Genomic DNA, 14,317 nt, shown 5'->3' on the forward strand with positions numbered 1-14,317 from the left:
CTCGTGGTTTGGGAGGATAAATGTGGTAAAAATGGTCCTTATCCCTAAAATTTTATATAAATTTCAAATGGTCCCAATCTATCTGCCACCGTCTTACATCAAAATAATTAACTCCCTTATAATGAAATACATCTGGAATAATAAAAAACACAGAGTCTCTGCGCAAATTTTAAAACGGACCAAGAAAAAGGGGGGTTTGGCTGTACCCGATATCAGATTGTATTACAATGCTTCGGTCCTCTCAAGGGTTATAGAATGGGCTAAAGAGTCCCAGGACAAAAGATGGATAAGTATCGAATGCACATTAGCGAGGGCACAATTAAGGAGACTAATTTGGAACCCACCACATTATAGAACCTTACATACGTCAACACATGCAATTACACATAATGCTTTGAGGATTTGGGATAGATTACACAAACAATTAAAAACGAAATTTAACTCACCCCTTATAGACTTAAAAGAAAATGAATATTTTGCACCAGGGACAAAAGAGGTAGATGGCAATTGGATTAAAAATAGAACACAGTTAAAAGATATAACACTAAAGGGTAAAATTATGACTCTTCACGAAATTAAACTTAGGATTGAAACTGGGGCGCTCGACGAGTGGAGATATCTGCAGTTGGTGTCATTCGTCAAGTGCCTCCCACACCCTTTGCGGTCACGAGAGGAGTACACTATATTGGAACAAATGTGTAGTACCGAAAGCTCAAAAGGTAACATTTCCAAAGTATACAAATATTTGCAGAAAACGGATGAGTCGGACACGCTAAACTATATCCAAAAATGGGAGAGAGATTTAGGTGTCCCAAGGGGGAAAACGACCATAGGAAGAATTCTTAACTTGACCCACACTTCGGCGGTTGATGTAAGAACCGCCGAGATGAACTTCAAATGTCTGACGGGCTGGTACACCACCCCAGATAAAATTGGTAAATTCAGAGTAGGGGAGTCGGAGGAATGTTGGAGAGGATGTGCGGCAAGAGGAACGATGGCCCACCTGTGGTGGGACTGCATAAAAATCAAAACTTACTGGGGAAAAGTCCGGGCCCTGATAAAAGAGATAACTAAAAAAGAAGTAGAAGACAACCCATGGGTAGTCCTCTTTCATGGGGGGGAGGCGCCAGTGAACGAATATAAGGGATCACTGACCCCACATTTGCTGAATTCAGCGAAACGATTGATTCCCCTAAAATGAAAAAACTTGGAAAGTCCGCAAATATGGGAGTGGATTTACTCCGTTGAGGGTACATATAGGAGGGAGAAATTAAAATACGGTGTAGATAAGAACAAGGCAGGGAACAAGGATATTTGGGAACCATGGATTGAATTTAAAAAGTCTTGGAGTTTCGCAGAAAATCTGAGAGTGGAATAAGCACGCGGTAGTAACAAAGGGAATAAAATCACTAGGTGGAGTCGTGAGATGGTCGGGGGGGGGGGGGATGGGCCGATGGGGGGGGGTAAGGGGGGGTTTTCTATTGTGCCATGCTGTTATAATTCTTTTTATTCCGTATCCATTATGGACGATCTAGTTCCATTTAAGCAGAGAAATGTCAAATATGGAAGAAAAAAAAAAAAGGGGGAAAGAGAAAAAGAAGAAAAAAAAAAAAAGAGGGAATTATATATAAAAGCAGAACAACATGTACATAAACATGTAAAATTACCACAAATGATGCTAAACCTGAAGTAGAGACGGAATTATGAATAAAATCATGAGCAAGTCTCTTGCTGTGGTTATGTCTGAAGTGGCAAAAAAAAAAAAAAAAAAAAAAGGTACACCGCCACAAATTACACAAGTTAGTGCTCGATCCACAAAGCACTTACCTGGAAATTTGCAGCGGTGTAACTTAAATCCGTCCGGTGCAAGGCGGGCCAATTCAAATGGGGCGAGCTCCTGCGCCGGACGTACTGCGCATGCTCCCGACGCTATTATCCCGACGTGCTTTGCGTTACGTTACGTTGCGCCGAGTTTTGTGAATCGCGACGGGTAAAAAAGAGATGCGGCGGGAAAAAAAAAATGTAAAAAGAAATTTGAAAGCGACGCGGGAAAGACAGGTATACTTTTACATGGTGTACTAACTTTACACTTTGTAAAAGCAGCCCTATCTTTGCGACGGCCAACTAACACTTACGGCGACTTCACGAAGGGAAAATGCTTTGTGGATCTCCGTAAGTGCTAATTTGCATACCCGACGCTGGATTTCGACGAGAAATGCCCCCAGCGGCGGCCGCTGTACTGCATCCTAAGATCCGACAGTGTAAGTCCATTACACATGTCGGATCTTAGGGATATCTATGCGTAACTGATTCTATGAATCAGCCGCATAGATAGAAACAGGGATACGACGGCGTATCAGCAGATACGCCTGCGTATCCCTTTTGTGGATCTGGCCCTAAATTAATAATAAAAATGCCATAAATCTATCCCCTTTTTTCTAGATGCTATAACTTTTGTGCAAACCAATCAATATAGACTTATATCGGCCTAATCTGATGAAGTAATTAGTTTTTTGAAAAAAAGAAAAAAAACTGGGATATTTATTATAGCAAAATGTAAAGTTTCAAATTGTCTGTCTTTTTTCATTTAAAGCACAAAAAATAAAATCCGCAGATATGATCAAATACCACCAAAAAAGAGCTGTTTGTGGGAAAAAAGGATGTCAATTTTGTTTGGGTACAACATTGCGAACCACGCAATTGTCAGTTAAAGTGACGCAGTGGTGTAAAGCAAAAAATGGCCTGGTCAATAAGGGGGAAAATCTTTCTGGGCTGAAGTGGTTAAGCGGTCCCTCCATCACCCCCATGTGCAGGAAATTAGTGGTGATCACACCAGTGGCGGTGCGTCCATAAGATCGCATGGGCGCCATCCCCTCTCTCCAGCCACCCCCTCTATGACCAATGGATAGATTCATGAATTACAGCGGCGGGGGCATTTTTGAAGCACCTGATTAGAGCCATACGCTCTAATCACAGAGCCTTAATTACTTAGCAATAGCAATGCTAAAATTGAGTGGAGGGAGACACAGATCAGAATAAGACCGCCATCGGGCCAGAGGATCTATACTGCAGCCTGCAGCACACTATGCCCGAAGGCGGCATCCTCTCACATCTAGAATTGAGTAAATGTATGGACCGAAGACCAAGTAGCAGCCTTACAGATTTGAGCCATGGAGGCCTGGTGATGTACTGCCCATGAAGCACCAACTGCTCTAGTCGAGTGCGCTTTCACCTGAAAAGAAGGGATCTTCTTTTCTTAACCATAGGCCTGAATAATGACTTGTCGAATCCAACTTGCAATAGTGGATTTTGATGCTGCCTGGCCCTTCCTTGGGCCTTGCGGCAGAATAAACAGACAATCAGTCTTAGCTTAGCCGTAGCTAGCAGATAAATCTTTACAGCTCTTACAACATCTAGAGAGTGTAGACTCTCTTCCTCCGCAGACTGCGGATCTGAAAAAAAAGACGGTAGGACTATATCTTGATTCAGATGGAATCCTGAAACCACCTTAGGTAAGAAAGTTGGGTGGGGACGCAACATCACCCTGTCATCATGAATAATCATATACGGTTCTTTACATGAAAGAGCCGCCAATTACGATACCCTCCTTGCTGAGGATATGGCTACAAGAAAAAACTGTTTCTTTGTCAAAAGACTTAGAGAAACCTGGTGCAAAGGTTCAAAAGGTGGTTTCTGTAAAACAGATAATACCAAATTCAAATCCCATAGGCACACGGGAGACGTAACCTGCGGATTCAAACGGACCTGCCTAGGGAATGAGAGGCAAGTGGTTTTTGGAACGAATACTGACAAGGCTGAGATTTGGCCCTTGATAGTGCTCAAAGTCAACTTCATATTTAAACCCAACTGAAGAAAGGCAAGAATCCTATTAATGGCATACTTCCTAGGATGCCACCTTCTGGGTTCACACCAGGAAATATATGCCTTCCAGATTCTGTAGTAGATGAGCCTGGAGGCTGGCTTCCTAGCATTAACCAGAGTGGATGAACTGACCCTGAGAGCCCATGTTTCCTCTTACCACATGTTGAACGTGACCAACCACCTTAAACACTGGCGAAAAAAAACTGAGGTACTCTCCATTTGGGAGGGGTTATATAGTGGAGGAACTCAATTTTAATTGAGTTTGCCAGTGTCCAATCACCTGTGGTGACTACATAACCCATTAGGTAATTAAGGCTCTGTGTCCCATGGTGCATGATCAAGAAAGGTGACCTGCGAGAGCCATGCTTGGGGGGACCCTTCACTGACCAGCAATGTAAGGGTAGGATTGTGCTCAAATAAGCTACTTTGTTTATTATTTAATAATGTATCTCCTGTCATGTCATGTACCATGAGCTGTAGATATAATATTTTGCCAGTTAGGGGGGAGGGGGAGGGGTTCCAACGAGAACTAAAAATGATCTCCTGGCTCCCTCTTGGCGCTTGCAATCCACCCAGGTGTGTTAGATAAGTGAATAAATATTTGTTTTGCTAACACTGAACCGCCTCTCCGCCAATCAGGTCTTCGGGTCTGTTACCTGTCACCTGATTCGCTGAAATGACAGGCGCTGTGATTGGATGCGTGATGGGAGGAAATGCATGCAGGACACTGCTCGCCGCCGTCGTCCGCTGCCCCACCGAGACAGGGTAAGTGCTGGGCAGACGGCGAGCAGGCGGGGGATCCCACTGGCAGCATTCGATGGCACAGTGGCAGCATCCAATGGGCACAGTGACAGAATTTAATGGGCAGAGTGGCAGCATTCGATGGCACAGTGGCAACGTTTGATGGGCACAGGGGCTGCATTTGATGGGCACAGAGGCAGCGTTTGATTGGCACAGTGGCTGTGTTTGATGGGCACAGTGGCTGTGTTTGATGGCACAGTGGCAGCTTTTGATGGGCACAGTGGCTGCATTTGATGGCACCGTGGCAGCATTTGATGGCACCGTGGCATTTGATGGGCACAGTGGCTGAATTTGATGGGCACAGTGGCAGCATTTGATGGGCACAGTGGCTGTGTTTGATGGGCATAGTGGCTAAATTTGATGGGCACAGTGGCTGCATTTGATGGGCACAGTGGCGGTGTTTGGTGGGCACAGGGGCTGCATTTGATGGGCACAGAGGCAGCTTTTGATTGGCACAGTGGCTGTGTTTGATGGGCACAGTGGCTGTGTTTGATGGCACAGTGGCAGCTTTTGATGGGCACAGTGGCAGCTTTTGATGGGCACAGTGGCTGCATTTGATGGCACAGTGGCAGCATTTGATGGCACTGTGGCATTTGATGGGCACAGTGGCTGAATTTGATGGGCACAGTGGCAGCATTTGATGGGCACAGTGGCTGTGTTTGATGGGCATAGTGGCTAAATTTGATGGGCACAGTGGCTGCATTTGATGGGCACAGTGGCTGCATTTGATGTGCACAGTAGCAGCATTTGATGGGCATGGTGGCTGCATTTGATGTGCACAGTAGCAGCATTTGATGGGCACGGTGGCTGCATTTGATGTGCACAGTAGCAGCATTTGATGGGCACGGTGGCTGCAATTCATGTGTTTTTTTTCAGTGGTTTTTAGTTTGTTTGCTGATTGAGCACCAGCCGCCATTGGATCACACATCTGGTGAAGTAGAACATCCTGTGCTGGGTGACACACAGGTGCTGTGCACTCTTCGTCCTGACAGTTGTGCTCCCCATCCTTCTCCTATGTGGGCTGCTATACCGGAGATCAGCCGCTAGAGGGGGTGTGCTGAGCGGAGGGAGCGAGCGCACAGAACATAACCCCGAGCTGTCATTAGGTCCAAGGTACAGGCAGCTTATCTCCTGCGCTGTGCGCTCTGAGAGAGAGGAGAGCTCCGCTAAGAGGGAGGAGACCTGTTGTTGTGGAGTCCCAGCTCAGGCACCACTGATGTACAAGTGAAAGAGGAAGACAATCTATGATCCTAAGGATCGGAGAGGGCGGCCAGTGACCGTGCTACGTACGGCGAGGTGGAGAGGAGGAGGAGGAGGAGAGGGGAGGAAGAAGAAGAAGGAGGAAGAGGGCAGGCGAGGTATCCTCTCCACTACTCCCAGCACTAGGATCCCCGCTGTCCTCAGAGCCCACAGCCAGGGCTTCCGCCGCCGCTTCTCCTGCCTGACAGTTCGCTGCTGTGCGGCCCCCGGTACTCCGACCCTGCACCACCCCAGGAGGAAACCCGGGGCAGGAGGAGGAGGAGGAGGCATGGCTTCTACCACCTGCACCAGGTTCACCGACGAGTACCAGCTCTTTGAGGAGCTCGGCAAGTAAGACACATTCCTACACTTCTTATAATGTCTGTCTATAGAGAGGAGACTGCAAACTTACACACCCCACTATATACAATGTATACACTAGGCACTAATAATACACAATACAGTATGTAGGTCATGGATGGATCCCACCATATGCACTAATAGTAATATATATATATATACAATGTATAGACTATGCACTAATAATACGCAATACAGTATGTAGGTCATGGATCCCACCATATGCACTAATAGTAATATATATATACAATGTATTCACTAGGCACTAATAATACACCATACAGTATGTAGGTCATGGATGGATCCCACCATATGCACTAATAGTAATATATAATGTTATATGAAATATGGACCCCACTATATACACCAATAGTAATATATAATGTTATATGAAATATGGACCCCACTATATACACCAATAGTAATATATAATGTTATATGAAATATGGACCCCACTATATACACCAATAGTAATATATAATGTTATATGAAATATGGACCCCACTTTATGCACCAATAGTAATATATATATACTATATATACTACAACTCTTGACTTCTCATTGGTACGACACACCCCTCTGTATTCATAACGATATCTATACATAATAAATGACCTGCTATATCTGAGCTTCCACCGTTCCACCCGGTGGGCTATGTGTATTGCATACATGTAAGTCACCCTTTCTCAATCTTTTTAACATGGAGGGACCCTTGAAATAACTTTCGGGTCATAGGGAACCCTACGTAGTAATTGGTATAATTATAGCTCACTGTGCATTAGCATGATGGTCATGGGAAAGAATGGTCCTTACATTGGTGGCGATTGGGAGAGTCAGTGAGAGAAGGGTCCCGTTACGTTGGTGGTCACTGGGAAGAATGATCCTTGCACTGGTTTTCAGTAGGAAGAATGATCGTTACATTGGTTGCCAGTGGAAAGAATGATCCTTACACTGGCTATCAGTAGCAAGATAGATCCTTGTCTTGGTGGTAAGTGGGAAGAATGATCCTTACGTTGGTGGCCAGTGGAAAGAACGATCCTTGGATTGTTGGCCAATAGGAAGAATGATCCTTACATTTGTGGTCAGTAGAAAGAATGATACTTATGTTGGTAGCCAGTTATAAGAATGATCCTTACATTGACCATCATTGGGAGACTCAGTGAGAGAATGGCCCTGTTATGTTGGTGGTCACTGGGAAGAGTGATCCTTACACTGGCGGTCAGTAGAAAAAGCGACCCTTACATTGGTGGCCAGTGGGAAGAATAATCCTTACACTGGCTGTCATTAGCAAGATAGATCCTTGCGTTGGTTGTAAGTAGGAAGAATGATCATTCCATTGGTGGCCAGTGCAAAGAATGACCCTTCCATTGGTGGCCAGTGGGAAGAATGACCCTTCCATTGGTGGCCAGTGGGAAGAATAACCCTTCCATTGGTGGTCAGTGCGAAGAATGACCCTTCCATTGGTGGCCAGTGGGAAGAATGACCCTTCCATTGGTGGCCAGTGCAAAGAATGACCCTTCCATTGGTGGCCGGTGGGAAGAATGACCCTTCCATTGGTGGCCAGTGGGAAGAATGACCCTTCCATTGGTGGCCATTGGGAAGAATGACCCTTCCATTGGTGGCCAGTGGGAAATATGATTATTACATTGGTGGCCAGTGGGAAGTATGATTCTTGTATTGGTGGTCACTAAGAAGAATGATCCTTACACTGGTTGGTCTTTGGGAAATGTGGTGAGAAAAGGTGGTTAGTGGCAAGAAGGCTCTTTACATTGGTGGTCATGAGAAGAACTCATCCCCCCCACAGATAGCTTTTTATAGAGGGGCAGAAATTGCTTATTGCTGTAAAAACCCCTAGCAACCTCTGGAGGAACACTAGTTGAGAGGCTGATCTAAGCAGTCCCAGGCTCTCCTCAGTTTTACCACACCACCACATATTCCACCTCCTTATACCACAGCCAGGGTTCCATGGAGTCTTAGGGTTCCTCCAGAAGTTGCTAGGAGCTCATTGCGCAGAGGCAGTGCCACATTGATTTGCTGCCTTGCATTGCCTGCATAACAGCACCAATATCACTCATTAGGACAGACCTCCTACTGACCACCAATGTAAGGTGCATTCTTCCAACTGATGACCAATATAGCAGAGAATTATTTCCAAAGACGACCTCAGTTTGACAAGCAATGTAAGAGGGTTCTTCTCCCACTCACCAGCCCTTCTTTCACTGATGAGCGATAGGGAGCCTTTCACCCTCGCAACAGCATTGTAAAGGGAGCTCCTCTTCCACTGACCAGCTATGAAAGGGGGCCCTTTTCCTGCAGTTCAGGTATGCAAGGGGGGCCTGTTTCTTCACGAGAAGTAATGTATGGTAGCCTTCTCCCACTGACCAGAAATCTAAGGGAACCCCTTTTCCTATTGACCAGCTATTTTAGGTGGGCCTGTCTTTTCACTGACCAGCAATGTAAGGAGGACCCTTCTCCCATACACCAGATATGTAAGGGCTACTCGTCACTGACCAGCAATGTAAGGAGGACCCTTCTCCCATACACCAGATATGTAAGGACTACTCGTCACTTACCAGCAATGTAAGGAGGACCCTTCTCCCATACACCAGATATGTAAGGGCTACTCGTCACTGACCAGCAATGTAAGGAGGACCCTTCTCCCATACACATAGGCGTGCACAGCCTATTGCATTAGGGTGTGCACCTCAAACATTGGGGTGGAGCAAGGGGGATCCGGGCAGCAGAAAGAAGATGAACGGGGACAGAAGGGGTGGCAGCGGTGGCATTTATTGGTACTGATCCCCCTGTATTTTGCTCCTGTAGCAGCTGAATGTCGGGGAGAGGGAAAGGAGGAGAAGCCTACTTTCAACTGTTGCAGGAGGAAATTACAGATAGGTTCCACTATATCCCAGCCCTGCTTCCCTTCTTGACCAGATTCTGGGGGTCGGCAAGGAAGAATCGCGGTTTACCTGTCACCTGCCCACGATCAGCAGGTAGATCACGATTGACTGGTTGCCAACCCCAGGATTAGGGTGTGCCCAGGCACACCTGGCACACCCCTTGTGCACGCCTATGCCCATACACCAGATATGTAAGGGCTACTTGTCACTGACCAGCAATGTAAGGAGGACCCTTCTCCCATACACCAGATATGTAAGGGCTACTCGTCAATGACCAGCAATGTAAGGAGAACCCTTCTCTCATACACCAGATATGTAAGGGCTACTCGTCACTGACCAGCAATGTAAGGGGGGCCCTTCTCCCATACACCAGATATGTAAGGGCTACTCATCACTGACCAGCAATGTAAGGGGGGCCCTTCTCCCATACACCAGATATGTAAGGGCTACTCGTCACTGACCAGCAATGTAAGGGGGGCCCTTCTCCCATACACCAGATATGTAAGGGCTACTCGTCACTGACCAGCAATGTAAGGGGGGCCCTTCTCCCATACACCAGATATGTAAGGGCTACTCGTCACTGACCAGCAATGTAAGGAGGACCCTTCTCCCATACACCAGATATGTAAGGGCTACTCGTCACTGACCAGCAATCTAAGGAGGACCCTTCTCCCATACACCAGATATGTAAGGGCTACTCGTCACTGACCAGCATTGTAAGGAGGACCCTTCTCCCATACACCAGATATGTAAGGGCTACTCGTCACTGACCAGCAATGTAAGGAGGACCCTTCTCCCATACACCAGATATGTTAGGGCTACTCGCCACTGACCAGCAATATAAGGAGGACCCTTCTCCCATACACCAGATATGTTAGGGCTACTCGCCACTGACCAGCAATATAAGGAGGACCCTTCTCCCATACACCAGATATGTAAGGGCTACTCGTCACTGACCAGCAATGTAAGGGGGGCCCTTCTCCCATACACCAGATATGTAAGGGCTACTCGCCACTGACCAGCAATATAAGGAGGACCCTTCTCCCATACACCAGATATGTAAGGGCTACTCGTCACTGACCAGCAATGTAAGGAGAACCCTTCTCCCATACACCAGATATGTAAGGGCTACTCGTCACTGACCAGCAATGTAAGGAGGACCCTTCTCCCATACACCAGATATGTAAGGGCTACTCGTCACTGACCAGCAATGTAAGGGGGGCCCTTCTCCCATACACCAGATATGTAAGGGCTACTCGTCACTGACCAGCAATGTAAGGGGGGCCCTTCTCCCATACACCAGATATGTAAGGGCTACTCGTCACTGACCAGCAATGTAAGGAGGACCCTTCTCCCATACACCAGATATGTAAGGGCTACTCGTCACTGACCAGCAATGTAAGGAGGACCCTTCTCCCATACACCAGATATGTAAGGGCTACTCGTCACTGACCAGCAATGTAAGGAGGACCCTTCTCCCATACACCAGATATGTAAGGGCTACTCATCACTGACCAGCAATGTAAGGAGGACCCTTCTCCCATACACCAGATATGTAAGGGCTACTCGCCACTGACCAGCAATGTAAGGGAGGACCCTTCTCCCATACACCAGATATGTAAGGGCTACTCGCCACTGACCAGAAATGTAAGGAGGACCCTTCTCCCATACACCAGATATGTAAGGGCTACTCGCCACTGACCAGAAATGTAAGGAGGACCCTTCTCCCATACACTAGATATGTAAGGGCTACTCGCCACTGACCAGCAATGTAAGGGAGGCCCTTCTCCCACAGACAAGCTATGTAAGGAGGGCCTGTCTTTTCACTGACAATGTAAGGAGGACCCTTCTCCCATACACCAGATATGTAAGGGCTACTCGTCTCTGACCAGCAATGTAAGGAGGACCCTTCTCCCATACACCAGATATCAGTTATGTCAGGAGGGCTATTCACTGACCACTCTTCGCTGGCCAGCAATGTAAGGGGGGCCCTTCTCCCACAGACCAGCTATGTGAGGGGGGGGGGGGCTTCTCCCATAGACCGCTATGTAAGGGGGACCCTTCACTGACCAGCTATGTAAGGGGGACTCCTAACTGACCAGCAATGTAAGGGGGGCCCTTCTCCCAAAGACCAGCTATGTAAGGGGGACCCTTCACTGACCAGCAATGTTAGGGTATGGGGGCTCTTCCCCCGCTGACCAGCAAGAAATGGAAGCCTTTCTTCCACTGACCACATGTCCAAGGACACCCTTTTCCACTGACTACCAATGTAAGGTGGCATATCTCCATTGACTATCAATGCATAGGGGCACTCAGATATTTACCGCCTGCATTTCTTTTCTGACCAACATTATTACAGGATTCATTTTATGGCTATTACTAAAATAATTTTGCCTTTATAGATTAGGGAGGGTAAAAATGATTGTGCTCAAATAAGCTACTTTGTTTATTCTTTAATAATGTATCTCCTGTCATGTCATGTACCATGAGCTGTAGATATAATATGTTGCCAGTTAGGGGGGAGGGGTTCCAACGAGAACTAAAAATGATCTCCTGGCTCCCTCTGTGTTGGAAAAGGCTTCTCTAAAACGATTTTGCAGCAAGGTCTTTCTGTATATTGTTTGCAGTATCTTCCTATATATTGTTGCACGTATCACACAAGTCCAGGAAATAGGTCCTGATATGCCCAATGTTATCAGCATACGCAGAGTGTGTCTGTAATAGGAATAGCTACCAGATGAATGCAAAGTCATTTTATGGGTTTAGGCTGAAAGCACATAAGTGAACGCTTCCTGCGAAGGGAATCCCTGGCCTCAAGGTCCTCTTACAATGTGAGCAGCAGAGACACAAATAAATGTCACGGCACGTAGCTCTTATTCTCACAATCCACGACAAAGGCTGGAATGTGAACAGGTCACTTCTTGATCACAATGTAGGGAACGTAGACATTGCATTGGAGCCTTGCCTCGCTTTATCTCTACATATCGCTTTATCTCTACATATGAAATAAATCATTTCGGAGCTGCTGATTCAGTGGAAAGGAATGTAAGGCTGAGTGGAATTCTTTTCTCCTCCAGGCATTGATATTCCTCATACCTCCAGCAATATAGTCCCTGTAATTATGAGGAAGTTCCCCGCTGTCATAGGAGACGATGGCATTCATGCTGTAATCACAAGCACCTTCTTATCCTCTTACCTTTACAGGACTGTAAGAAATACCTTCCCAGATTTTAGCATTTCCCAAGGCAGCTAGGTTGTATTGGTTAATAGTCCGGGTTGTTATTAAACTGTATTGGCATAGGAATGGTAATTGCATTCCTGGGGGCAATCTACAGTCCATGTTCTGTTCATGGAGATTGTCATTCTTCCACCCCGTGTCCTGATCATAAGATTTGCTACATTGATCCCCCTCCCCTAGTTAGTATTTAGTCCACACTGATTTTGGCAGTAAGATTGTTATTATACCACACCCCTATTACAAGGGGATATCGCCAAAGGCAGCGTTTCCTTTGTTAAATAGAATTATCGAATGTTCGGTTATCAGCCGTGAACACCCATTTTAATCTTATTTTAGGCTTTTATAAAAAAAAAAATCCCCACCCCATGATTCTCCTGTGATAAGCATATCAGCGTAGACGTCTGCCAGGGATGCCTGTAGATGGGATGTAGTATAAGGGATGCCTGTAGATGGGATGTGGTATAAGGGATGCCTGTAGATGGGATTTATTATAAGGGATGCCTGTAGATGGGATGTGGTATAAGGGATGCCTGTAGATGGGATTTATTATAAGGGATGCCTGTAGATGGGATGTAGTATAAGGGATGCCTGTAGATGGGATGTGGTATAAGGGATGCCTGTAGATGGGATTTATTATAAGGGATGCCTGTAGATGGGATGTGGTATAAGGGATGCCTGTAGATGGGATTTATTATAAGGGATGCCTGTAGATGGGATGTAGTATAAGGGATGCCTGTAGATGGGATGTAGTATAAGGGATGCCTGTAGATGGGATGTGGTATAAGGAATGCCTGTAGATGGGATTTAATATAAGGAATGCCTGTAGATGGGATGTAGTATAAGGGATGCCTGTAGATGGGATGTAGTATAAGGGATGCCTGTAGATGTGATTTATTATAAGGGATGCCTGTAGATGGGATTTATTATATGGGATACCTGTAGATGGGATTTATTAAAAGGAATGCCTGTAGATGGGATGTAGTATAAGGGATGCCTGTAGATGGGATGTAGTATAAGGGATACCTGTAGATGGGATTTATTATAAGGAATACCTGTAGATGGGATGTAGTATAAGGGATGCCTGTAGATGGGATGTGGTATAAGGGATGCCTGTAGATGGGATGTAGTATAAGGGATACCTGTAGATGGGATTTATTATAAGGGATGCGTGTAGATGGGATGTAGTATAAGGGATGCCTGTAGATGGGATGTAGTATAAGGGATGCCTGTAGATGGGATGTGGTATAAGGGATGCCTGTAGATGGGATGTGGTATAAGGAATGCCTGTAGATGGGATGTGATATAAGGGATGCCTGTAGATGGGATGTGATATAAGGGATGCCTGTAGATGGGATTTATTATAAGGGGTGCCTGTAGATGGGATGTAGTATAAGGGATACCTGTAGATGGGATTTATTATAAGGGATGCCTGTAGATGGGATGTAGTATAAGGGATGCCTGTAGATGGGATTTATTATATGGGATACCTGTAGATGGGATGTGGTATAAGGAATGCCTGTAGATGGGATGTGATATAAGGAATGCCTGTAGATGGGATGTGATATAAGGGATGCCTGTAGATGGGATTTATTATAAGGGGTGCCTGAAGATAGGATTTATTATAAGGGATACTGGTAAATGGGATCCGCTCAACCAACAAATTAAATTCAAAATACTAACAATTACCTACAAAGCCATCCACAACTCTGCCCCCAGCTACATCAATGGCCTAGTTTCTAAATACCAACCTAATCTTTCTCTTCATTCTTCTCAAGACCTCCTACTCTCTAGCTCTCTCATCACCTGCTCCCATGCTCGTCTCCAGGACTTTTCCAGAGCCTCTCCAATCCTATGGAACTCCTTACCCCAATCTATCCGTCTATCTCCTTCTCTGTT

General features: G+C 45.9%; 1 protein-coding gene across 10 annotated transcripts in view; it reads left to right on the plus strand.

The window, feature by feature from the left end:
- Positions 1 to 5,771: 5,771 nt before the first annotated feature.
- The window catches only part of CAMK2D (calcium/calmodulin dependent protein kinase II delta), a 373,137-nt gene continuing 364,591 nt past the window's right edge, over positions 5,772 to 14,317 (plus strand). For 5 of the 10 annotated variants that reach the window (XM_040328586.1, XM_040328620.1, XM_040328602.1 and 2 more), the window contains exon 1: positions 5,779 to 6,273. In XM_040328586.1, coding sequence (XP_040184520.1) covers positions 6,212 to 6,273 — 62 coding nt within the window. In that variant the 5' untranslated portion in view covers positions 5,779 to 6,211. Of the gene's footprint in view, positions 6,274 to 14,317 lie in introns of all 10 variants that reach the window. The other 5 variants (XM_040328594.1, XM_040328611.1, XM_040328629.1 and 2 more) reach the window with 3 other exon arrangements.

Source organism: Rana temporaria, chromosome 1, assembly GCF_905171775.1.
Source record: "Rana temporaria chromosome 1, aRanTem1.1, whole genome shotgun sequence".
NCBI classification, from domain to species: domain Eukaryota; kingdom Metazoa; phylum Chordata; class Amphibia; order Anura; family Ranidae; genus Rana; species Rana temporaria.